The sequence below is a fragment of the Corapipo altera genome, unplaced genomic scaffold (genome assembly GCF_003945725.1).
Source record: "Corapipo altera isolate COAL_440 unplaced genomic scaffold, ASM394572v1 55, whole genome shotgun sequence".
NCBI lineage: Eukaryota > Metazoa > Chordata > Aves > Passeriformes > Pipridae > Corapipo > Corapipo altera.
The window spans coordinates 10,219,480-10,247,336 of NW_020884882.1; the positions used below are offsets into that span (position 1 = coordinate 10,219,480).

The 27,857-nt window shown below is 41.2% G+C and overlaps 1 protein-coding gene across 1 annotated transcript in view; it reads left to right on the forward strand.

Annotated features, from left to right (window-relative positions):
• Nucleotides 1–27,857, forward strand: part of PTPRG (protein tyrosine phosphatase, receptor type G) — a 386,788-nt gene that overhangs the window by 335,612 nt on the left and 23,319 nt on the right. The window contains exons 16-17 of the mRNA XM_027640323.1: nt 9,514–9,605; nt 21,997–22,088. Coding sequence (XP_027496124.1) covers nt 9,514–9,605; nt 21,997–22,088 — 184 coding nt within the window. The remainder of the gene's footprint in view (nt 1–9,513; nt 9,606–21,996; nt 22,089–27,857) is intronic.

Genomic DNA, 27,857 nt, shown 5'->3' on the forward strand with positions numbered 1-27,857 from the left:
TGAAAGCAATCTCTAGTTTTCTGTTTCTAATTTTCAAAGTAATTTCAACTGATTTTTTAGAAGCAAAATCTCTTCTACATCTGTTACTTTATGATTTTTCAATTCTTGACTCTTTTATATAATTGGGAGCCTGCTAATAGACATTGTGGTAATTTTTCTGATATTCCTCATACTTGGAATCCTTTTTGTGTAAGAAATGTGTGTTTCCTTGGCACTAAAATTCAAGAAGCTTTGAATGGGTTATGGGCATGAAACTTCAAAGTGTCCTTTTTTAATAAATATTTTGAAAAAGGAACTCTTCCTCACTTCATTTCACGCACTGTCAGGATCATCCCTCTAGTCTCCTCTGCCTCATGGTGTGGTGGATTCTACCTCCATTACTTGCTTATAACTCTAGATTTTTTCTTATGGCTTATTTGGTCTGTGGAGATGGTAGTTTAAAACATATGTTGTTTTTATTTTCTGTGCTTCTTTATTATGCCTGTGTATGCTTAATGCTGCTGTCTGCTTTTTTGGTATTAATAAGATTTTTCTTGTAGTTTAATTATCTCGGGATTTGTTTATATTGTTGTTGTTGATGCTATTTATTTTTTAGAAACATTCTCACAGAAAATACAGCAGTTTAATGCAACTGCTACTGGAAGGATCCTACTGATGCGGGGGCTTTTTATTGTGATACATTAATTGTTGTGGGTCTGTGGTGTCTGGTGAAGAGAGCCCAGTGGATTTGTTCACACCACACTGACTGCTCGACTTAACCAGAGCCCCACGTCAGCAAATACAGCTTTACTTCTCTGTAGCACAGTGCTGTTAGTGCAGAGCAGTGCAGAGCTGTGCCCAGGGTAGTTATCCCAGCAGATGAGGAGTGCCTGCACATCTCCTGGCATCTGACTCGGGGATTTTTCCAGAGCTAGTGGTTGTGTTCCAAATACCGCAGCAGAATACACAACGTGGTATTTCTCAGTGGTTTGGTTCAGTGGATGGCAGTTTATTGTCCCCACAGTTGTGTTTCCTTGTCACATTTGTTAACCTTTGAATGCAAGAAACTCATTAAAGCAATTCCTCAGACACACATACTCCAGGCTTCCCCAGAGCTCTCGAGTCAGTACCAGATTAGCAGCAGCGACAGCAAGAAGCAAATCTCCAAATGGGTTGATTGATAGCGAGATTAATGATCCTCAAGACTTCTGTCCAGGTTTATTATTTGGCAGCTTACAAATCTTTGCTTTCAGGGAAATGGGTGGGGAGGAAGGACCAGCTGGCTGCCACCCGGTCTGTCTGTATTAGCGTGATGAGGTGATGTACGTAGCCCTGTCAGAGCACTAGCATTAAGTAGTGTATTTTCAGTGTTCTCATTATCTACCAGGTACTAAATTATTTGCTTCTCTGCTCTTGGCACCAGCTGCTCATTTCTTTTCCTTTGTGCTGTGCTTCCAGAGATGTAATGCCATTTCTAATTGTATTTTAAACAGAGTTAGCAGAGAGACCATAAAAATTTTTACATAGCTATTTCTTGTTGAAATGGCCAATGAAAAAAGCCCACCCTCCAAATACACAGTGATTAAGAAAGAAAGGAAATAATCACACTTTTAATATTTTATCTTGGCCCCAAACAAGGTAAACATGAATTACGTCCAGCAGTGTTGGGAAATCTTCCTAGTTCTCCCATGCAGCTTTAGTCCAGGTGCATGTGGACATGTGTGTTGAGAAAGATGGAGCTTCCCATTGAGTATTTCATTACATTTAACAAACTGGCATTTCTACCTGAAGATGGGCAGGGCCATTAAAACAGAGGAAAAAGCTGTGCCTAAATTTTTAGCAGATTTTTGTGTTAATCTTAGATCCTAGGCTGCAGCTTGAGATACCTAAAACGTCTGTCAATTCAACATCCTGATGATTTGAAGGATTGAAAGAATATTTTTGCAAAGGAAAGAGCAGAGCTCTTCCATTTTGAGAGTAATTAGGTGGGAGTAATTCGGGACATTCAGGTGAATATTCCAAAGAGAGGCTGCTGTCTCTCTGTTTATGCTATCCCCTCCTAGGCTGGATCATCTCTGTTTTGATTTTCCTATAACACTATTTCCAATCCAGATGAATTACACTTTGTGTTTAAAATTACCTGTATTTTAACCTCCCAGTGTGCCACCCTGTTTTTATTCTTTCCTTTCCTAAGATACATCATGGCAAAGGGAATTCATGTCCTGAAATGATAATATCAAGTATGCTCAGTTTTGAGTTCTTGGAGGTGCTAGTAAAGGCTCCTCTCTAGTAAGAGGCAATCTTCATTGATTGCTGTAGCTCTTGTGATTACAGAGCAACTCTTCACCTGCTTAAATCCTACTACCTCCTGTGAGAAACTTTTAAGGTTCCTTTTTAATATTACATGATGGTTAGGGCATTGAAAGTACACATTTTATAGAAACTGCCTAAGGTATTATTTGATTGGAAAAGGCATATCTTTGTTTTCCTCTGTGATTTTCGAGCCTTTGTTATGAATGTTGCATTACATAAATAGTTGGCTTAGGGAGAAGAAAATTATTACGTCAGACTTCCCTTTGGTTTTTAAAACTGTACCTAATTTTTAAACCATTTCAAGATACCTCCTATAGGTTTGTCTACCCCATTTTTGTCTGAAGACATTGAAGTTTGGAGTAGTAATGCATATAACCAGGGAGCTTGTTCTTTTGCAGTAGAAAATACTGTTGAGTAAACTCATTCAGTCATCTGTAAAATTGCTGAGTGTATCCAAGACAGCTGTTGTGAGTATTGATTAAAGCAGGAGGGGAAGGTCTGGTGCCTCTAGCCCTGTCAGAGGTCACCAGGAGAGTAATTAGCTACCAAGTGTCACAGGGACAAGTGTCATCACACATAAGGTTTCACCATCACCTTCACTGTTCTCTAGGAACACCAGGAAGATGGGACAAGTAAGTGTGGAAAATGTTTGTGCTGAGTTAAACTAAGACTTATCCACTTATGATTCGCAATTAAAGAGCTTTCTAAGTGTATTTCTGCACTGGCCACCTGAGTGCTCTCTGGTCTCACAGCTGATGAAGGGGAGGACTTGAAGGCAGCTCGTCTGGGGCTGTGTTGTAATTTCTTAACTGTTTAATTATTTGAATACCCTTCTAAAAATTGTGATGACTTGTATAATGCCTGAGTTCAGTACCGTATGTGATGTAAATGGGTGTCTGGGCTCTGGTGCAGGATAGGATCTCAAAGGATCGAGGGAAGAGGATTTTTAATTTAATGGAGAGCTGTGTAGTCAGCTGGCAAATTTAGGCCATAAATATTAAATTAGCTATCGTTCTGTGTCAGAAATCCCTAGTCTTGTTTGCAGATTAGTTTTTCAGATGAACAGTTTTACTAGTGGTGTGTTCTTCAGCACAAATACTGTCTCGAAGTTCTGTCCACCTTCTTTTTTTTCCCATCAGCCTCTTCCCAGTTTTTTTCCTGTCCTTATTTCCCTATAATACTGCAGAATATGTGGTTGGACTAGTGATTAGCGTTTGGAACCTTTTGTGGAACTGTGTGGTTGTGCAACAACTCACTGATGTGAAAAAACACTTCTCCTTACCCAGAGGAAGTCCGCTGAAAGGGACACTCTACTTTTCACCATTCTGTCCAGGAAAAGATGCCAAGGACTTGGCATGCCATGCACTTCTGAAACCTACCCATGTACCATGTAGACCTCTCCAGTTACCATATCTGTGTGATGCTTAACACTACTCAAGGCAGAAATTGCTTTGTAGGGAGAAGGCGAATCACCTTTAGGAGGGATCTGCAGGAAAATCAGCATTATTGTAGGGAAATTTTGCTCCTTTTTCAGCTTTCCTTTATTCTCCTGCGTTTTATGCAGTCCTGCTTTGTATATCCTCCAGTAGCTCCAGTTCAGTCAGCATTCACTGCCTTACAGCTCCAGCATGGCAGAGGTTCTTTTGTAACTTGGCTTTTGAATTCCGATCATTAAGTGTTAAGACTTGGGAAAGAAAATAATTGTAGAAAATTGGGGCAATATAAGCCATTTTCTTGCCAAAAAAAAGAGTAAATGCAGATGCCCCTCTGATACAATGAATGTAATATCACAGCTCCATGCTGGTCACTTATTCATATTCATAAGATCAGCTTTTTTCGTGTGGTTTTCTCTCCTCTTTTTCTTCTTAACGCTTCAGTCAGTTTTATTGCTCATAAAAATCAGTGACTGATGACCCCAGCTAGAGCAGTGCAGACTGCAGACAGCTGTTGTCCAGGCTCCCATCCACTGCTCTGCTGGTGACATGGTCATGATTTGCAGCACTTCTGTTGTTCCGTAGTCTGTGCTCTTTTCTGAGGAGTCATTGCCAATTCTGACAGTGACAAATGCTTGCCAAGGAATAGTGAAGCTAGTTTAAAGTGCAGAGCCATGTGTTACTAGTACACTTGACTGCATACATACTTTGTTTTTGGTGCCAGCAGAAACCAATCTTAATTGTGTCTCCTGGAAAACATGCAAAACAGTTCAAGGAGAATCTGAAGCAGCTTTTGTTCTATTGAAAGTGAGAATGAATGTACAGAGGTAGTAAAAGGGGATCATTTCCTGTCTTTGCTTCTTTGTTTGGGAGTTACTTGCAGACACTCTGTGATGGAGGAGCATGGTGAATGAATGCCTGTATCCAGGTTGCATCTGATAAAGACTAAGCCATGTCCTGTCCAGCCTGGTTTAAAGATCTCTTACAGATTCGATTTTGCCTGTTCTCCCCACAGCTATGGACTGTGTGTGTAAGTTGGGTGGCTGCAGGGACTACTGGTCTCTTTGTTAATAAATGTACATTCTGCAGAGGTTCTGTCTGTGGGAGGCTGTTTCTGGAGGAAGGGTACCTGAAGGACAAGGTTTGCCCTGCTCTGACAGTAGTGAATAGGCCTCCAGGACCCTTTCAAGCCATCTGCCCCTGAATTGGTCATGCTTTAGAAGGTAATGACCCAAGAAAGACAGTATTTGCAAGAAACCCAGAGCCTAGAGCTCCTAGATGCTCTTACAGAAATAAAGTAGTATAAATCTGGCTGGCCTTGAAGAGGGAATACACACTGTTCCAGCCAACAGAAACACCTGGAAGAAGGAGAAGGTCTGTAGTGAACAAGGAGCAATGAATGGGCTGGTCAGTTCAGCATGTGAAGCGGGGCATGGCTCTTGGGTGTCCCCAGAACATGAAACATTCCCCTTTGATTTTTCCTCTGTTCAGCCACTGCCCTGGTGGTTCCAGCTGGCCACTGCAGAGGTGGCTGCTTGCCCTTCTGCAATAATCCCTTGCTCCTCCTCTCCCAGCCTCAGCTGCTCCGGAGCACTGCAGATCCCATGCCTGTCATTGCAGATCAGGGGATGTTGCCTGCACTAGACCCAGTATGGAGGAGTAAAGGCCAGACACTGCCCTCGGAGCAATTCCCAGCGCTCCCATCGACTGTGGTGTGCTGTGCGTTTCTATTGGAGGCAGTATTAACTAAACACTGAGGAACTGTCTTCTACACAAAAGTAAAATGCTTCCATGCTTTCAGGTCATTATGTGATCTAGTTCTCCCTTTTGATTTTAGAGGAGAAGAAACTGCTTGAGCTTTAGTAACTAATAACCAAGGGAAAACTGGTTTGAGTGTCAAAATCTCTCAAGGCATCTCTACTTCTACAGAAGCTAATCTGGTATTTTGCTCAGCAGAGATGGAACAAGCTAATCAAGACCATCTCTTGGCATATTTTTGTGCTTTCAGCTTGGTAACAAGGTGCTGCTGCTCTGGACTTTACATCCTGTTAGTTTGCATTAGTGACTCATGGCCAGTATCTCTGCAAAAAGATTCTGGGCAGAGGATGCTCTCCCTCACATTGTCTTTGTGTTCCAACCCCTGCCTCTCCTCCTTCTCTGGGGAGATGCTAATCTCGCAGTGTTTTACTTTCTGCATTTGGGTCCATATGTGACAACCGTGTGTCTGATCACCACAATCTCGCACAGTTATTGTACCCCAGGGAAAGGGAGCCAAAAAAACATATGGGGCTAGAGAAAACGGTGTGCTTCACTGCTCACAGGCATATTTCAGAGACAACAGACTCTGGTATTTCACAGAAAAGATGTGTACTCCCCAAAGTCTTTTGGAAGTGAAATCAAGGTTGTGATTTTCTTTTCCTCAACCAGTGCTGCAGAAATACAATAATTATTCTAAAATCAGTGCTTCAGTTGTTAAGATTTCAATAATCATTTATGCCATGACAAATCCCAGTTGTGCATTCACTAACAACTACTTCTATTAGGAAAAAAATCTGGTACTTTTTTCTGCTGACTGAGCAAGTGGGCACACAGGTGCAAACACCTGCCCACGTGTACACACTGGGGTTAAAAGTTACAGGCTGAAGTGCTCATGTGAAAATAGATGTAGATTCGCACCTTGTCTAGCCCTGCATCCACTCCCCCCTCTCTCCTAGGCTGTGTCTCCAGTGGCTCGAAACAAGCAATTTCCTACTCTCATACTTTTCCTTTATCCAGCCCTCCTGATATACACACTTAGATTTACTGCAGCCTCTTGTAGCCTTAGCAACTGCTGCCACTTAAGGTTTGTATCTGGAGGGAAAGGTGATGGGTAGGGGAAATGCCAAGGGATAGAAAGGAGCATCCTAAACTGGGGGAGGAGGAAGATACTAAATTGTCTGAAATGCCTCTCAGTAGCCTTGATACCAGATACCAGTATTTATTACTACACATTAGACATGAGTTTGCAAAAGCTCTTCTTAGGCCCTGATGTTTCCTCATTTAGGAAAAATGGACATTATCCAAACTGGAATCATCTGCCTGGCACCCTGAGATTTGTGCTCCCTCCTGGTGCTGCACAGAGGAAAGATGCAAGAGTAGGAAACAGACACAATAAGCAGAACTTGCTGGAAAATTGATTCAGTGAGTTCATTAAATCTGCAAAAGGTCTTTTAAAGCTTGATCCACTTCATCCTGCTCTCAAGTTTGAGCTTGTATGGTCCCAGAGACATGGAAGGAGTCACTAGGACAGGGATGAGATGGCCTGTGCGTAGTGACCTCACCTGGAGAGGCTAAACTTGGAATATGTACAGCAATTATGAGCAAGTGGGGAAAAAAACAGTTTGAGAAGCATGTCTTCACCTAATGTACCAGTATCCAGTATTGTGAAGTAATGAACATGCTGCATTATGTAGGTATTTACATCAGATGAGAGTGTATTTTTAGTGTGATGTTTGTGACTTGAGAAAACCTTTAGTCAAATTCCATGGTGACTGCCTTTGCAAAAAAGCTACAGAAAGTCTTCCAGGACTAAAACACAGAATTTTTAATGACATTAATGATTGTGGCAAACTTTACTATGTGAAATATTCATTTAATACATTGTTCTTCCAACATTGTGCTCAGCAGTTGCACTGGGCTGGGTATTCAGCTATCGCCATCGTGGGCCTTAAAATACCACCCAATGAGATTATCTGACACAATTACATGTTTTGAGGCTATTAAGAAAAAATCATCTTATGGCTGCGTATAAAACCATAATGCCAGCCTATCAGAGCCTCTCAGAGTATAAAATAACAAATTAACAGAAAATAATTGCTTTTCTTCAGTATCATCAGCTTTAAAAAATTCCTGTAAATCCCTGTGTAAAGGTCTAGTTTTTTATCAAACACCTTTTTAAGGCCTTCATTACCAGGAGAAGCCATTCAAGGATTTCTGTAGTATTGACTCAAGGGAAAGAGCCCCAAATACATCAAAATCAGGAACATTTTGCCTGTTTCATATTCATAGTTTCTTCTTTATGTGTGACTGATTTATTCTGCTGTGTGCCCCCAGGGTGTGCATTGTCCAAAATAAAGGCTGCCAAAAAAAAATGAGAACAGAGCAAGTGGCGGGGCGGGGGGAGTTCAACTGAGGTTTTTAAATGCTGTGAGACTATTGCACATCTTGCATCCTCATGTGTGAATTCACCTTATGGTGTTTCTTAAGAAAAGAATATGTGAGTCTATTTAGTGAGTATACTCACTAAATAAATAACTTCAGCACAATGCAAGACATCATGCCTGAAAATGGAAAGCTGCTCCCAGACAGTGACTCCATGCTGTGAAATCCACTCTCTCCTGCTTCTGTATTGTCTTAAGTTGTACTTGTGCTGCCATGGCTTGTGCTTGTGTTATAAAGCTCTGTGCCTGTGCAGTAGGAAGTACAAATGCTTGGAAAGCAAGGACCTGGGATTATTTTAGGTTCTGGTTTCCCTAAGAGATAGTTTGCTTTTCAGTGCCATTTATCCCCCCCCTCCCCGGCATGTATGGATGTTGGAAACAAAGGGAGCGCAAATTACTTTGACAAAGTCTGCGGAGCCGGCTCTGCCGATGGGCTCTCTATGGAGAGCACAATGCCCGAGTTGCAGAGCCCCAGACTGCAAGGCAGGAACTCAGAAGCCACTACGTGCAAATATGTTTGAGCAAGGGAACCAGCAACTTGGCAAAAGCACAGCCCACCAGGCCTCCTGCAAACTTTGCCCAGGTGTTGAGGAGCAGTTGATGGGTGGCAATGAGGGGGATCTTTCTGAAATGGGAAGCTATTGTTTAGCACCCGACAGATGAGAGCAGACCCTTCTCCTGCCCACAATAGCTGCTCACACCAAGCAAGACTCATTAAATATTCAGTTCCAGCCTCAAGCAGCTCATTAAGTCAGCAATGAGCAGTGACGCTGGTGTTGGAAAACCCTGCCTCAGTTAACATCACCATGCAGAGTCTCCCTGGATCTCTTGATGTTACTCTGCTCAGTACCTTTTCTGTGATGACCAGCTTGTGCTCTCTGCTTTGCATTAAATACAGGTAAAAATGAGTCAGGTGGATTTAAGTTTTGCTCTTCCTTATAGGCCTTTTCAGAGATGAGTCCTCAGGCCCAAGCTAAGTGTCTATTGCATTTTTCTGGAGAAGCATATGTAATACAAGTTTTCAGGAGGAGGGTTATATGGCTTTAGTGTTACAAATAAAAAACCTTAATGTTTGAAGAATAACTTTCATAGCAGAGCATCATGATATGAAGCAGTTACAGATGCTGTATTACTGTCTGCTTGCTGTTACACAGCAGAAACTTTTACAGTAAGTGTATTTTCCCTGGAAATGCGAGTGTCTCAGGTAGATTTGGGCTTGAACTGTTTGCTGAATATGTTTTTTGTCTGCAGAGTTTCTTTCTGAATGATGTATTTGAAACCTGTTTTGCAGCCACTAACTTTTATGAGTATAATTCATATTCTATAGTGCTTAGCAATAATATATAGAGGCATTTATGATGGGTGGATGTCAGATGTCAATGAATTAGACCACGCCAGAATCTGGAATTAGGATTGTAATTGTAGAAAATGCACATATGTTTTCATGCATCAATGTTTTAAAACTATAACATCTGAAAGTATGGAGCAGAAATGGAGAAGCAGAACACGTACAAAAGTTTTCGTCTGTTTTTTTCAGAGGCAGTTTTTCACACCCTGAGTGTATATTTTTTTTCTTTTTCTTTTAACAGAAAGTGTTTCCAGACTGCTCATTTCTATGTGGAGGACAGCAGTTCCCCCCGTGTGGTCCCCAATGAAAGTATTCCCATTATACCTATTCCAGGTAAGACGGGCTTAATCTCCTGTGTTTGTACTATTTGAAGTCTGTTTTAATTACACGAAGAAGAGAAGGTTATGCTTGTGATAAATCATGGGGTTTTGGTAGAAATTTTTTGTGTCGGTGCTGCTTCATTTAATTTAATGTGCTTTGCAATGGGGCTCTCAGTGCCAATGCTGTATTTTTCCACAGGCACCTCTCCCACGTTGTTTTAATAGAAATTTCAGAATAACCTTTGTAAAATGTCAAAAACATGAGTAACACTTCTTAAAAACACCAAGGCATTGCATCCAGGGTGAAACCAGCTGCTCTGTCAGGGCAGGTTGTGGAGGAGGGATATGCAGCTCCACTGCTCTCTCGAGACTGTGGCACTTGCCCCCACTTTCAGTGTATGCAGAGCTGGTGTCTGGGGGTCTCAGGGAGGACAGCGAGACACAGGGATGAGCAAACAATCTCAAGGAAAGTCCAAAGCCATCTGTTAATTTGGTATTAATCAAGTTACCAAAGGTCAAATTCTCCTCTCAGCTAGACTGAGAATGAAGCTGGAAGCAGAGTTTAGTGCTATTCTCTCTTCACCAGGCATTTCCCCTGGGAATTATTAAGTGCAGGATGCAGCTGCCTTGAAGCCGTGATGACAGAGAGCAGCTTGGTGTTACTGTGGCCTTTGCAGCCAGTGCCTTGTTTGATGATGGTCAGTCTCACATGCAAAATTAAGATACCCAAAATGCTGTACTGACCTCAGTCTGTCAAAGGCTCATACTTGTTGCTGGAAGGTGTTTTAAGTTTCCTTATCATATTCTGTAATTTGTGTCATTGGTCTGGGGTTCAATCTGCAGTTAAATAGGTTGATTTTGCCAAAAAACACTGAGACTTTTCTGAAACACTGAAGAAATGTGCCTCCTAGAAAAGTGAAAGAGTACAGTTATATTTTCCTTCGTTTTATTCAGTAGACGTTTGACTTATTTCTAGAAAGAGTCTTTCAAAGTACCCATGGGAACTAGTATGAAAGGTCAGCTATTACATTCCTACAGAAAGCAGTTTGCCTTGCAGTCTGATGGTGTGCCACTGAAAATGAAGAGAACAAGCTCTCGTCTTCTCTCCTTTCTGTGGCAGACTAAAACGTATGTCCTGACCACCTCACGTCCTTAGCAAGAAGGCACCCTTCTTACTCTCCTTTAGGGTAACAGGAGGTGACAGGTTTTGGTCTTAGACCACCTGAAGTGAGTTTTCACAAAAGTACTTAAATAGCTGGAGAACTCCATTCTTCCAAGAGGAACAACTCCCTGTTGGGGCTGCCTGTGGCAGTCAGTGTAATGGTCCCACCATACCTGCTCTCATGTGATGCCTCCTTGGAGCTTGTGGGGAAGCAGGGGGGGGCAAGCTGGGCTCTATGCAGAGAGCATTGTCAAAACCCAGGAGATTATAAACACAAGGCACTGGGAGGAGAGTTCTCCCCTCAGAGAGAAGCCTCTTTGGCCAACATACAGTATTTGTGCTGTAATTGAGACAAGTTTTTCTTAGATAAATAAATCAGCAGAAAGCTCCATCTTCTGCTGCAGTGTGTGTTGTTGAGACAGTGGTTCTTCCCTGCTGCACAGAGATGTTTTGATGGTCAGTCCATTAAGATTGGACTGCATTCATATGAATTTTAAGAAGTAGTTCCATTAAAACTGTGCAGATAGCAGGGACTGTAAGGCCAGCATATGCACCAGGGCTTCTCCAGCAGCTGTTCTGGCACATAACACCAGGTGACTGGGCACGGAATAGTACCCTTTTGGGACATCTTCCCGTGACTAGAGCAACCCAAGTTGTTGACCACAGCAGCTCTGCGACTGACATGATGGTGGTGTCACTGCAGTGCACTCTGTGGTCTGCTCAGACTTGGTAATGCTAAGAAAGAGCTGCTCACCCCTGGTAAGGGGCACTGCAGGTTAAGGCATCCCCTGAGCAAGTGCTGCAGGACACCTTGTGAAGCTTTGTTGTTAAAAAAACTGCAAGGATTGCTGGTGAGCTCTAAGGCACATCAAGAACTGGGCACTAGAAAGAGGTTTAATCTGATTGTATGCAAAGGTGAATCCAACCCTCGAATTCCCAGTCTAATGACAACATTTTTGTGGATAGAACGGTCATACAGACACCTGCATACAGACATCCAAATGGAGGGACCTTAATCTGAAGCTGAATCATGCCCAGAAAATCTTAAGAGAGAATGAACTGATGAATTTGAAGATCTTGGCACTGACAGTAAAGCTGTTCAGGTCACCAAAAGCCAAATCACCCTCTGGAAGTGCCTCACTCTGTGTGTATTAACAAAGAGTCCATAATGAGGCTTAAAGTTAGTAGAGATAAATTCCAGTTATGCTGGCTTTTTCCAAAGATGCAGGATAATGCCTGGAAAGATCTTGAAGCTCTCCTAGGCATTTTCCTTGTTTGGAGATGCAGAAGAGGGCTGTTTTCCCCCATATACCTGTAGCTGAATGACAGTCTTCCTTGACGTCAGCTGCTGCTCCCACATAGACAACCCACTGAAATGCCTTAAAAACATGAAATGACAGAATTCTCCTTTGAACTGATGGCAACTGATGAAATGATAAGCCTCTGAACTTTTCCTCTGGAAGCTACCAGAGGGTGTGAGAAAGTCTTACTTGCCACGTTGATTCTAGAAGCAAAATTTAAGTGGCATTTTCACAGAAACAAGGTTTTTGAAAGTAGCTCTGTTAGCTCGTGAAACCCCATCCTTACGTGAGAAATTTGACTAGACCCCTGTGGGAACGTGCCTCTGCCTCCTACAGTTCAGTGGACCAACCTCCACTCTCGAGTATGAGCAAGCAGCCACACTGATGGCAGTTTAGAGCAGTGTGGCTGAAGATGTTCAACACATTTGCCAAGGCCCATCTAGAGCATGCAGGGAGCTGCCAGGCAGAGGAAACTGAGTGGGTTTGGGTTGGCTGGTCCTGGCCCAGGTGTGGGGTGGCTCTGCCAGGTGTTTGGGAGCCAGGCACAGCGACATCCTGACGCAGCTCAAGAGGTTTCAGAGGCAGCACTGGTGTCTCTGCGTTCCAGCACTCTGCTCCATGACATGTTGGCATGATCAGAGGTAGCGTTTGTGTTTATTTCTGCACCCCGTCCTGCTCTTGTTTATGCAAACCCTCTGTTTTCTCAGGTCTGTGAACTCTAAATCAATCTGCCAGCTACCTGACATATGCACACAGTACAACTTTTCAGGTGCAAAATCTAAAAAAAAAGCCTTCTCCCAAAGGAATGATTTTACCCATTTTCTATTTCACTTCCCTTGGCATATGTGCTTAATTATTGTGCATGAAGCCACATCACCCATAGGTGTGTGCCTATCTGTGCAAATTCTCTCTGAGATCCAAATCATTATCATTATTCATAATTATCTGCACTGCTTGATCTAGAGAAGCACAGGACAAAGGAGTTATCATCATTAACTGAGCCACCCACTGGATATTACATCTGAGATATAAATCTCAACTCGCATAAGCCTCACACCTGACAGTAATGCATCTGTAATCAATGGCAGATTTCTGAAAACTCCCCTGCCATTAAGCCCAACAAAGTTATTTCTCCATATCTTCTCTCTTAGCCTCCATGCCTCAGTTAATTTTCGCCACATCTACATCATCTTTGCCTGGATCTCTTCACTAAAACATTTGGTCTTGGAAAGATCTGTCGGCAAACCTGCCCCTGCTTCTCTTTGTTCAGTCTTTTCCATTGCTGGGACTGATTTTCTGGATCTTTCTGGACTTGACCCTTTCCAGTAGACTTAGATAAGTAACAACAACAGCAGCATCATAGCTGAGACCTGTGTAGCAAGACCTGTGTTGCAACACTGAAAACCAAAACACATCCTTCAGCAGTTTTCCTTTCTTGTCATTGCAAGACCTGCTCCATGACAGCGGCGCAGACATGCACCTCTGTGCAACTTAGATGATACCCAACAGTGGAACAAGCACAAATTCCACTTCTGCCTTCCTCCTCTCCTTTGTCTCAGAGTTTTCCTGCTCCTAGAAGAAGCATTATTCTTCCTTTTGCTGTGGTTTTACTGGTTCCTTGCCCAGCCCATGGGCACAGTGGATGCTGTGGCACTGATGTCAATAGGACTTGTGAGATCAGTACAGAGAGAGTTGAGACTTGACCCAATGGCAAAGGTCAAAACTCAGTGTAGTTGTGGCCACAATCCAGAGAAACATGGACCATGGAAAACACAACAGCTGGCCAATGCAGCTGATTCATTTAGCATATTTTTCCAAAGTCTTTCACATCTTATATTTTTAGTATAAGTAAAATTTCTCAGAAGTGATTCCAATCATTTCAGCTATGTCTAGACTACAAGACTAAGGAACATTTCCCAGTTCTTGGATCACAAGTGCATTCAGTTTTAGGTTTAAATGGCAATAAATTAATCTTTTAACTAGTCCTGGAGTTTATTAATAATATTTTTAAAATAAATACTGGGAGAATCTGATGGAGAAACTCTCTCATGCTTCTTCAAGAATGTCTCAGTTGGGGGTGCACGAGCCTAGGAAATAGTGTAGTAGCCAATTTCATTGCAGTGTTAAGGTGTTTTGACCATCTCATGCAGTCAAGTGAGGGTGTGAAAGCCAGTGCAGCCATGACCCTCCTTTGTTTCCCTCTGTCTTCCCATGGCTGCAAGAAGGAGTCCCATCCTGAGTCCATGTTATTGATTCTTAGCTCTTCAATAACTGTGGTTGCCTTGAACCTTTCCTGACAAATGTCAGTGGTCAAACTTGATGTGTTTTTTACAGGCTCAGCCCCTGCACTTCTGATATGTTCTGGTAGCATCCACCCTGTGACAAACTGTTTCTGTTGAGAGACAGTAATGAGATATCTCATTTGACAAGGAAGCTGCGGGTTCCCAACACAGGCTTGGCATCTTACTGTTTTCTGCTAAGATATGGCTTTCTTAAGTTGCATCCCCAGAGCTAAAGAGCAGAGAGCAGGACATGCCTGTGGCTATGACAGTGACAGTGCAATGAGCACAGTGAGCCTTGCTACAGACTGGCGAGGTACAGGGAGCAGCACTGACTGCAGCTGAGGACTTATTTCTCAAGGGCATGAAGCTCTTCACTGAGCACAGAGGTAGTGCTCTTCAGCTGTTTAAGACTTTATTTCTGCTTTCTGCTCCCTGCGGATTTATGTTCCAGCACCATATTGTGAATTGTACCCATCTTCAGCTTCAATTAAATTCATGAATGCAATATTGCAAACACAGACATCCTCTGAAGCCAAGAAAGTATCAAGGTATTTTAGGGAACATCCACCTTCCTTTTGCTCTGCTACCAACCCTGCTCCTACAGTACACTGAAGAATTTATGATATGATATCTAATCATGGTGCTTTCAATTGAGGCATCACAAAAGAACGTGTTTTTGTGGTGGCCATGTGAAATGTGGATAGATCCTTTTCTGAGAGCTGGGGGACAGAGCACTGAAGTTGAACATCCATGTACTCAGATGTAAAGGGTGTGTGTAATTGATGGCATGACTGGAACCTGTGGATGGAAATCTGTGAGATTAAAATTGTGTTCCTTAGCAGACAGTACCAAATAAGATCGTGTTTAATGTCTGTGCTAAGGGAAAATTCACATTATTTCATTCTCTTGGAGTGAAATTGGTTTTTTGCTTAAAGGGAAGAAGTGTATTGCTATTACATTTATAATTAATGATAACCTAATCTAAGATTTGTGCAAGCAGATTTAAACTGAGCTTTTATTTTGACACATATAAAATTTTATCATTAACATCTTTATATTCCTGACTGACACATGGCTAATAGCATTGTAGTAGATTAAGTCTTGAAGCAAGAGAGATGAATGTAGCTACAGAATTACACAGGTGATTTTTCATATTCTGCTTTTTCATGTGTCGCCCCTTTATCAGAAACCTGCCCTTGTGTTCATTTGACTTGATTATAACAAATAGATAGCAATTATCTTGCTGAAAGGGCACCTGTTTTTCTTTCAATATGCCCATCTTTCCATGACTTTCAAATGTGTTCAAAGTGTTTTCTATGCCTTTTCACTTTGAAAGGTGTTTTTTATTAAAAACAGTACTTCATAAACAAATGATTACAAAAATGTGAGCATTAATGAGGAATAGTGCCCCCAGTAATCAACTCTTAATGATCTCTTATTCATCTTAATTTATTTTAATTTATAATTTGTCTTAATTATTGAGGTCAGTGACTTCAGGAGGATGCCAGTGCCTTAGAGATCTTCAGTAGATAGTTCGATCTCCTAGAATGAAACCTACTGTATTGCCTTTTTAGTATTTGTGGAGATATGATCTCCACAGAAAGCAGACACCTTCTCCATAGTAAGGTTTTTTTAATGACTTTATCATAAATTAATTGATACTCATGTTATACAAACAAATCTGTTCTCATATTTCTGGCCATTTTTTATACAGCAAACAATGTGATCAGTCAGAAAGATTAATTATTCCAAATTAAATACAATGGCTTCAGTTGCATTCTTATGTTAAATAGTTATGCAAGGAAGGCCAGTATACTGCAGAATTAAAGGCTCTGGCAATATAAATGTGTATAATTTAAATGCATTAAATCTAGAATAGTTTGAAGAAAGCTGGGCACCGCCCTGTTTTACGTGTGGAATTACTCGTGGAGTCCGGTATTCCTGTGAGTTAGGGCAGGATCTGGCTATGGAGATGCCTGTTCAGACATTTCAAATTCAGTCAGTGCCAAAATTTGATCAACATGGGATGTTTCTGGTCCTCATGTGCACTTTGGAGTGTATACTCAGTCTGTAGGTTTATGTGGTTTTGTCTAAACTTCTCTCTAGAGGTGGACACGTGACCTTAGTGGAATTGATAAGCATTTTTCAATAACCTCTGCTGGGGCAGAATTTTGCCCAAGGATGTGCTATTAATCCTTTCAGTGTTCTTTATGATCAACCACTCTGCTAGAGACAGACCAAATACAGGCGAATTTGAGCTTTACATCCCCAAGTGGTACCATGTGTTGTGTGCACTCATATTATGTGGTGCAGCTGCACAGAACCCTGTTTAAATCTGAGCTACGAGTGCCCCATTGCTCATTGTGGAAGTGAATCTGTTGGAATCACACTCCACATGGGTACTTCTGCCATAGCTCTGCAGCCTTCACTCTGGCTATTGTAGCTTATGGAATGGCTCCTAAACTCAGTTTTAAGTAATATGTAGCCTAAATATTGACGTCAGGTATTTCAGCTGCTTGCAGAATTTTTCCATGCCTCTGTGTAAAAAGGTACAACCCATGAACCTCACGGAAGGTGTTCAGCAATAAGCAAATATCTTTTTAAAAATCCAGTGATTGCATTCCATGTTCTCTCCAGCAGTGGAGGGTAAGAGGGTGAAAGATTGACATCCCAGGATTGAGTGCTACTGGGAACAGAAAGGTGCTTGTTTGCTATGGATAGAGGAAAGCATTTTTCAGATGTGTTATATTTCAGTGAGTTAAAAGGTCAAATCCAGTCCTGCTACAATTCTTTCAGTAGATATTTTGGGAAAACTTTTTTGCAGAAAATGAGAACTGCAAAGACATGCTGTTGGAAGTGGATTCTCCAGGATTAATGTCGCTAACAATGTCACTGGTCTCATGATCATCATAAGCCAAGTTAGGTTTGTGCTGCCTTCAGAAAGGGCAGTTTCCCTATCACTTCACTATTCTTCATCCTAATGAGTAGGATCAACTCATCTACCCCACTGACAACTAATCCTTCTTCTCCTTCCCCACAAATGAATTAATCCTTTCTTATAGTCATCAGCCAGATCAGCAGGCCGATCCAGTTCACTGCTCAGCCCTGCAGGGCAGAGAGAGGGGAGTGGGAGAATCCCCTCATCCTCTGGCTGAAGCCAGCTGTGAAGAACATGCTGAGAATTGATGGAAGTGCTGCTGAGATGCAGGGGTGGCACAGGGCTGCTGAGCAGTGCAGTAAGTGGCTGCTGTTGGAGCAGATGGGCCAAGGCACGTGGCAGCTATGGCACATGAATCCAGGTGGCTTTGTAAATGAGAGACTAAGTGCAGCAACTAACAAACCAACAAAATCATGCATTTCACATTAAGAATAAGGTGTAAGAGGCAAGGATTATATTGGATTTAGTAGACTGAGTAAGACAATTGCTAAAAAACAGAAAGCATTTACAAGCAGAATGAAAGGCATGGAGAATTTTCTTACCAAGATTTTACCATATGTGTCAGACATCGGGTGTTCAGAAACACCAAAACTCCAAACTAAACGAAGGTAATATGAGGAAGCACTTTGGGTTTGACCTTTTGGATTAATTCCTGACCCAAACTCATCTATTCCAATACAATGCCACTAAACTATCCGGTGAGCTCTCAGGCTATAAATGAATCAAAATGAATCTGAGGCCCTATTATGTGGAAATGTCATTTCTGATAGGATATCCTATTTTTCTTTTGAAATTGGCCCCTATTGCTTTAACATTACAAAGGCAGCCTATTAAGTGGGAGCTATGGGAAAATCCTTCCTGGTAGGATTACTAATTATCCGAACTTAAAATGTAACCCTGTTCGAACTTTATTGCTTTTATACACTTCAGGCTTCTTTTGAAGGTGGCTGTCTTATGAGGGAATGTACTAAGTATTCTGCATTGGCAATTGCCATTTCTTAAAAAAGAAAGTACTAGTGAAGGTCTTCCTCTACATATCATTTTTTTAAACAAACATGACTTTCTTCCTGGCATTGTCTCTTTGTGGCAAGGAATGAGCTGCACTGTGATACCCTTTGATTTTATTTGACACTCCTCTCAGGTACTTGTCTTGGACCAGCAAGTGAAGATGGGAACTCCACCACCATGTTAAATATCTAGCACAATAATTAAACATACCCCCCCACCTATCAGTTTCAGTAGTATCTGATTATATAAATATTACTAAAATTCATGTCGTTTATAATAATGATAAATACATATGCAGTTCTGGAGCTCTTTGTCCCTGTCCATCTAAGAATAATTCTTTCTCTGTTTAACACAAAGGGTTAGCACATTTTAATGGTGCCAGATTCAGCTCATATTTCATAGGGAAGTAAATCCAGAATCACTTTATTGACACTGATAAAACAGATGGCTAAACCCAAGCTAGACAGAACTCTAATTATATCTGCAGTGTTAGAGGTGAAGGTATGTTATTAAAACATCTCCCTCTTCACTTTGAACAATGTGTAGGTCTTGCAGAATGTAAGGATCACACTGACAATATCAAATGTCACTCCATCTTCTTTCTGGAAAAAAAGTATATGGTGCAAAAGGGAATATGGGCAGAACTACGGGGAGCTGCTAATTAGCCTTTATAGGATTCTATTAATCTCTTCAATCGACTAAAAGAATTATAGTCATTGAAGTCTGTTTACTTTAAGATGGAAAGAAGGCTTAACCAAAGCCTTTGGGCTGACGATAGTGCAAGGAAAAGCAGATTCTGTGCATCTGGCTACATCTCTTGGTTTTCTTGGAGAAGGTCACAGCCATCTTCAGATACAATCAGAGCAGACACCATTGCAGAGTGCTGAGGATGTTAGCACATATTTTACCAGAGATCTGGCAAGTTGCCTATGGCTAAGCATGCATGGAGCCAGCTAAAGTAATTTGTGTTTCTGGGTGGGAGTTTGGAGTTGGATGTTGTGAATAGGAAAATGCAGGCCCAAATTACTTTAACACTCTCCTGTTCTGTTGGTTAATGTAAAAGGCTGTATCTCATTTGCAACTGCTTTCTTGTCCTACCACCTTGCCCATCCCCTCAGGGCTGTGCCTGTCCCAGTCACAGTCCATAGGACTATGTTATCCCACCAGTTTGAAAACTGGAAACTGTAAATTTTTTGAGTTTCTAACATTCATGGTTCTGATTTTTATCTTCCTAATATGTAATAATTACGTTTGCTGCAACATGGTTTTCCTGAGTTTATGGGCAACTTCCATTTCCCCCTCACCCAGTGAGCTCATACGTCAACAGTATTTCCTATTTAGTTTATTTAACATGTAATTGTTGCCCATGTTATCAAATAGGGTGGAAACTGTATTTGAGTTAAGGCTCCTGGACAGAATAGGAATGAAAATGCAGAAGAAAAAGGGAGAAGAAATGCTAAAGAAGTGAAAGTGAAGTAGCAGTGGCTGTAAAGGTGGAGACACACTGCCACCATGCAGTGACAATGATAAAAAGAAAACTAACCATACTTTGCCATGGATCTCTGGTGCAGACCCATCCTTGAAATTGGTGGGAATTCAATGGACTGGAGAGCACGTTATCTCTAATGTATTTTTTGGCTCACAGATCACAATTAAAATTAAATTCTGCCTTCTGCAAAACTAAATTGGACACACTGGTCTTCTGCAGTGAATCCTTGATCTCGGTTGGTCTCAGTTGAGGTAGACTATGCAAAAAAAAAAATTATAACTATGGAACTTTTCTTGTGAGACTATATGAAATTGCTATCATAGCACAAGCTATTTTCAAGGAAATGTAGGATGTACGGGTTACTTTTCAGGAGAGGAAGTAGTTTTACAGATTCTTGCTATTGAATTCTGTTGCTATAGATCATTCAATTCAAGTGTCTTGGCTGCAAAAATATTAATACAAATGTTGTTATGAGATGATGATATTCTCAATATTAGATAGAATAAATGTTATCACTTAAATATTTTTAAATGCCAGCATTTCTGCAGGCTGCAGCTTTTTGCTAAGAGAAGCATACACTTGTCAAATCTTTTGAATTCTGTATTATTCAGTAAACGAGCATGTGGTTAATTAAAGTAGCATTACTGTACTGTGAGGTGACCAGATTGCAAACATATCCTTAACAATTGGCCCTTGTAAATAAAATAGAAGAAAGCTGATTGAGATCTGAAAATGTCAATAGATGCAAAAAGTCACCTTAGAGTGTTACCTGATAAAATAAAGGAGAGAAGTAATGACATGGTCAATATTAACTGCCATCAGCTGGAAAGAAATCAGATTGTCAGGGATCTATAAAATTCTTGCCAAACTAGAACCTCATTTACACTTACAGATCTTCATACCCTTTGCTAAGAAAAGCGTATGTGACAGCTTAGAGGTTTTAGCTGCCAAAGATCTTTCACTCTGAATACAGTAAATGTCACATCTATTTATTTATCGTTAAATTTTGCTAAGTATCTGTAGAAATATTTGGATTTTTTCTATCATAATGTAGATGTTTAAAAGGAAAAGAATCCAGATTATAATGCAGCTGTAGCACCAAACCATATGGCTGCTAAATGAGAGCAAAAATACGCCACTGAATTACTTGGAGTAAACATAAACTGGATGCAATCTTCAGAAGAATATTAAATGGAATATATAAATACGAGAGTATTGCCATAAAATCATGCAATCAGACAATAGTAGCCATCAGGCAATAGATTATTTCACATGCTGAAACTAATCACAGTTGTATAGCGATTTGCATTTTCTAAATGCCAGATTGAAAATATTAACTGGTGAATCTTGGCAAGCACAGTGTTTCTACCAACTGCAGTGGTGGTTGTAACAATATCTAGGCCTTTTTTGAGAGAGAGAGAGTGAAACAGAGAAATAGATAAGTCAGGCAGCCATCCTATACCTCAGCTTTATTAGAATCTGCCCAGGGTCCCAGGTGCTCGAAACAGTCTTTTTGTCTTTAATTCAGTTAAAGCTTTCGACTTCTTTAAGAAAGTGTCTATGGGTGATTTATTGGTATATTGGGTAGAATTTGCACTGTGCTGAGCAAGAACAAATGGTCCAGTGGAATACATATTTAGTGTTATGAATAGTGTCTGGCATGAGAGAGAACTCAAATTAGTGTGGCTGTTGTGTTTGCCTGTTCTTTTGCTCAGAAGCGGTTCCATGATAAGTCCAATTGGATTCTACATCATTGTGTAAAAGGGAAAAAGGCAATAACTTTGGTGAGAAAGGCTTGCGTGTCTGCTCAGTCTGGTAAAAACTTACTGAGAGTAATTGTCAATTCTGCTTTCATAAATTGGTTCTCTTCTGTTCTTTTTACACAATATGGAAAGAGAGGAGGCCTCTACCTCCTATCCACAGCCATCTTCAGAGTGTGAGGAAGAGCTAAATGATCCTTGAACTTCAATTGGACTTTGTAAATTAACATCCCAGGGAACAGGCTCTCAGTATTCGTAACTGTGGTGCTTAGAATTGGAAATACAATATAAAATGTTTACCTCAAAATTGGCCAGATTCATCAAGATTTCTATTACTGCATACTGAACCAGCTCTGCCCCTGGGAACTCAGATCTGAGCACTATCTAGTGAAGACTTCCTCCCCTGAAGTTTTATGTATGAGACAAAGAGCAACTCTGAATATCTCTCTGTTTTTTTCCTACAGATGATATGGAAGCAATTCCAGTCAAGCAGTTTGTTAAACACATCAGTGAGCTGTATTCTAATAACCAGCATGGGTTCTCAGAAGACTTTGAGGTACGATTTAATGATCCACCAGTAAAATGTTGTTTTCCTAAAGTTAATTGTGTATTAATAATTGGGGACCCTGCGACATCTGTGTGGGGCTGTCATGTCAGGTAAATGCAGTGCTCGAATGCATCAGAAGAAACAGGATAATACCAATTTGCTAACAGCTATGAGCAATGTGGGACTGGACATTTTCAGGTGCTTTCTAACCACCACAGATTTGGTGCCTTTAAGGGAGAATCCTCCGAAGTTTTTATTAAATAGGAAAAGCTGTCTGCAAGCCCCCAGAAACAACATAAAGATACAAACAGTTGTTTTTAATTCCAGGTTTTTCTTACAATATGCAGATTATTTTACTCTTCTTGGTCCAGAATTTGTTCCTCTTAGTCACACTGAAAAGTCCAAAAGTAGTAAAACAGTGCTTACAATGAGTAAAAGTTGTAGAATTTGGTCTTGTATGAAAACCCAAACTGTGGGTCAGTTCCTTGAATCCTTGTTCATGCTCTATTCAGGGAAGTTTGCTATTGAAGTCGTTGGTTATTTGGTTCCAGTAAAACCAAGGAGAAAGGATTTGGGATTTAGTTGGTGGTAGTTACATAATGTGACTATTTTAAAATTTGCATCTTTTTGCCTGTGTAGGACAGATTTTGACCTATAAATATGCTATCATTTGAAGGCAGTTCCAATGAAGTGAAAGTAGTTTTCCACCTCTCGGTTACCAAACCCATATTATGCAAGCATGGTAAACACCAAGCAGCATGAGGACAGGCTGTGGAGTCAGACTTTTCCTTCACTCAGTCTAACTGCAGTCACTGCTGAACTTTTGGAAGTACTGAGAAGCAGGAGGAGCCCCAGGAAATTACAGGGAGCTGCTCTACTGGCTTCCCCACTAGGAAGAGGAGCTGTGTTTGCGTGCTGCATGTGAATCAGAGAGGCAGCTGTGCTTACAAACAAGTCAGTGAACCAAAATAGGTGGCCTTATATCTATAGCTTCTTTGCTTACTGCAGTGTAAAGACAAGACTGTATGCAGGAATTGTTTTTAATGGGATCATTTAAAACGTTTATTGTTGCTGTTTGGTTACTGTCTATAAAGAGTGGCTGCTTTGTCTGATGCCCAAAAAACGTTGTGTAAGTTAGAAACATTTTGTATTCATGAGGAAGGCAAATGTGTAAGGTGTTAAAGTGATTTAGTTCAATTGACTGCTGGTTGGATGGCTGAGCAGGAATATTGAGGCATTTAACAATGTTGATGGTATTCAGGACAAACATTTATTCTCCAGAGAGCAGAATTTGATCAGGATGATCAAATGCGACTCACTCTTCTCAATTATTTATGAATTGCGACCCCAGTGCTATTCATCACAGCTGGGTTTTACACCACTTAATTATTCAAAATAATCAGCAACACATCTGTAAACTTGGTCTGGCTTTAAGCAGGCTTTGCTTCAGCTGTCGCAAAATCACTGCTATTAACAAATGTTGGACACCTTCCGCCAGTGTTTTAGCAAAGAAAAACACTGCTCTAATAGCCTTATCTTTTCCATTCCTCCTGGAGTTCCCTGCTGCGAGTGCTATGCTGTGGCAGCCAGTTGAGGAGAGCTTTGGCCAATTACTCCTGTTCTGGGGAGCACAGGGTCCCCTCCAAAGGGAAGTTAAACTCCTCCGACTGCACTGCGTGCGCCAAATTCTATTCTCCGTGCTGGCTTAAAACTTGGAGCATCTGCTTTGAAGTCAGTATAGCTACTCTAGATGTATTTCTCCCTAGTTGAGATCTCGGCTTCCTAAAGAGTAAATGAAATCTCCTCCTAGAGTAAGGAGGAATAGGAACAAGACGACCTCTGAATGAGATAAACCGTCCAGCTCCCCTTCACTGCTGATGTTCTGCCCTGCTGATGCCTCATGAGTCTGATTTGAAACGCTGGATTTCTCACAGAGCCTGTAGGTAAAATGTTTCTCAAGTGCCCAGCCTGACTCAGAGATCAGAATCCCAGTTTTGAGAGTGGCTGAGGGCTGGCAGAGCCCAAGGTCACGTTTACACAGCAGCTGCTGAAGTGGCTGGGGTTGTAACTTCTCACATACAGCCTTGGTCCATGTGCTGGAGTTGTATCTGCCAGCTACAGTGAGGACTTAGCTAATGTTTTGTGGAGAAACAATAAGATTCCAGATGAAATAGGAAATCCATTGTTACAGGACTGCTAGCCTTGCATGGAAAGTACCACAGCCATATCATGCCTTCATGCCTGGGGAACTTCTGAAAAGAGGCAGTGGATTCTGCAGTCATACAGGCTTTTTACAAAAAAATCTACTTTTTACATCTAAAAGGAAGAGAGAAGAGGATGGCAAGGAGATGCTGAAAAAATGTGATCAATATTACAAAATAAATAAATCTCCCCAAAGGCAGGCAGTGCATGAGATTTTTGTTAAAGGAAAAAAGGATCAAAAATCTCTTCAGAAATTTCCATGAGAGGAGGTTTAAGGTAGAAGCTGCAAAAGGAAAAGACTAAGCTAGGCACAAACATACTCTGCCGATGGGGAGGGTGAACATCCTCCATTTGTTTGTTGCTAGATTTTGGTGTATCTTCCTGTGTTTTTGGCAGTGTGCTGTGGGCTATATTGAGTTGGGTTTTACATGAAGAAGATTCCTTTGAAAGTAAATTGTGTGAATACTCCCTCCTCCTCTTAAATTGAGGTGTAATTACAGCTAAATATTTTGTGAATGTGCTTAGGAAGCGTTTTATGTGCAGAGGAAAAAAGGACTTTGAACTCACAAATCTTTCCTTGGAAAGTACATCTAAAATGAATCCTTATTCCCTTTGGGTAATCATAGTGCAAGTAGCCAGCTTTATTGTCTGGTGATAGCTGGGATTTCTTGTATATACAGTATTGTTAAGATTTCCTTTGAGTCCCGTGAATTTTCAATTTTTGATATAAATTAGAAATATAGGACCCAATTTAATGCTGAACAACAAATAGCTTTTTTAAATAAAGTCCATGATCCTGCACCACCAGTGCTGGTCTCTGACATAGCTCTTTGTATTCAGCCTTGGAATTTGTTCAGTACTAGAGTGAAAAAAGTTCAGGGAAGGTTTTTTACTCAGGTAGCTTCCTGAGCCAGAGATTATATCTACTCCTTGTCTAGCCAGAGATTTTCTTGGCATCGTTACGTTTAACAGTCTTTGATAGACCTTTCTTCCATAAATTTCTAATTGCCTCTTGAACCCTTTTAGGCTTCTGGTGTCCAAAGTGTCCCATGGCAATGAATTCTACAATTTGTTCCGCAAGAACAGACTTCCTTTTGCTTTTACCTCATCCCTAATAACTTCTCTTGATGCTTTCTAGTTTTTGCATTACAAAGTACATCCCTGTTTACTTAAATGCCTCACATGACTCTGTCCACCTCCATATTCCCCCTTAATAATCCATTTTCAAATCTGAAGAAGTCTGAACTATTCACTTGGTTTGCTGGAGGAAGCCATTCCAGACTTGTGACGACTTGTTCCCTCTGTGCCTTTTTTTCTTCCTTTACCGTATCCTTTTCAAGACAGAAAGACCAAAACTGTGCACAGTATGTAATGAGTCACTTTACTGCTGAGTTCTGCAGGAACACAGTGATGTTTTCCATTTGGTTTTCCATTACTTTCCTTCCTCCTAACATACTGTTTGCTTTTAACAACTACTGAGCACTCAGCTGGCACCTCCAGAAAACCATCGGCTGTGACCCCAAGGTCTCATCACTGAATGGCAATAGCAAATTGGGAACCTGTCAGTATGTGTAGTTAGTTGGGGTTGTTTTTCCCAAGTACACTTTGCATTTGTCAACACTGGATTGCAGTTGCCATTTTATCACTCGGCCACTCAGTGTTGGGAGATGGTTCTGCTTCCCTTCACAAACAGCTTTTGTTCTAATTACCCTGAATAATTTTGTATTGTAAACACACTTTGTCTCCTCTGCAGCCCATTTATGAATAGATTAGGTCCCATAAGGTCCCACCAGTGAAAGCTGAACACTGAAAATTCCTGGATAGGTGAGACCCACCTCTCACCTGTTAGTGCACAAGGCGAGTTTTCTTTTTGCGCCAAGACAGATCAGTTTTTTAAGTAATATTTTCTGAGGGGCCCTTTCACACATTTTGAAAATTGATGTGCTACTCTCTGCTAGATGGTCTATAGACTTTTTCAGGGACCTCTCCCCAGTGTATTAGAGGTGTTCACTAGCTCTGCTGGCTTCTATTACAGTGTCTAGCAGTTTGTCCCACAGAGAATCAGATGTAGTGGGCTGCAGCGCTTGAAACCTCTTCCAGATCTCATTTTAAGAACTGATTTCACATTTGTCATCCTCAATTCCACTGATAGCCTGACTATATAGGACATGTGCCCTCCAAATTCCTGTATTAAAAACAGTGTGAAGTGCAGCCTCCCACAGTAAAGCTTTTCATTCCCTCCCCCTGGCCGGTTACTGCAATAACACAGTTAAGTTTTTTTGAGTAATCATGTCCTCTTGCTCTAAGAAAGGAACACTAAGCCAAGAAATCACCTTCCATCCCCAAAACTAACTGTGAGTTTTTACAGTCTAATGCAGTATTTGGATTTTTGAGATCAGACAATTTTATTTCCCTCCTCCGTAATTCTGGGGCGGGTCAGTCAGTGCTGCTGCAGGAGCGATTAGAGTGGGTGAATGCAATCTCCACAGACCTCTCCTGCCCGTGGCCGTGTGAGTGTAATGATTCATTGCCAATTTGGAGTCTGAACAGGCTCACTGAACTTGGAGGCAGGCTGTCTAGCTCCCTCATCACATAAATTGAAAATATCTTTATACTCCAGCGACACCTTCTTCTAAATGTCCTGAAATGTAAGAAAATAACATAAATCTGTATTTTCAGCAATGTGGCAGGGATTTGCTAGCAGTTATTCTCATGGTTGCTGCTGGTCAGGACAAGGGTCACTGGCTCTTTTTAACCGGTGACCTCAGAATGTTATTTTCTAGCAAAGGGCTGCATTGAAGGCAGATAACGCTGCACTTTGCACATTTCTTGAGACACTAAAAACCCCGTGTAGTAATACTGACATCCCTTACAGATTAGACACAGCTCACACCAGACATATGCTTCCAGCTGCATCTACACCAAGGAATTTGGCAGTAGAAGGATGCCATTTCAAAAGCATGCTGCTAGCAGGCAATACTGCATTGGGAATGGTTTATAACCCTGGCCCAAAATTGCCCTAATTGAAGGTGTTCTCAGCCTGTACGTTGCTGTACTGAAACCAGAGGGAAGCAGCACTGTGAAGCTGGAGGAGGAAGGATTGCTGCAGAATAGGGCTTTCCTGGAGTTCTCAATTCTTGTCTCATTGCTTCACCTGCCCTCAAAAATGGGCATTGTGAATTAAGAGATAAAGTTGAAGAGAAGCAATAAAAGAAGTCAAGATATCCGGGCTTTCTGTTACTAATCACAGTACCACAGCCATTCCCAAGGTTTCTACCTGGAAGTCCTGTTTTAGGAGCCATTGCATGGGCAATGCAAGGTTTTGGTCAGACTCTGGCACTTCCCTGCCTAATGAAGGGCAGGATACCAGAAGCAAACAGTCCTCCACTGTCCTCTCCTCTTTTATGCATTTACAGGAATTTTAAGCTATCTCTTTATGTTATTCCTGTGCTGAGTCCTTTTGGTTTGTTTATTTTCACCTTCTTTCTAGGCTGTCCCCAGCTCACCTCTCTCTTGAGTGCTGTCAGAGAGTTTATACTAGTGCTAAATTATCGCAGAAATCTACACTGTTCCTGT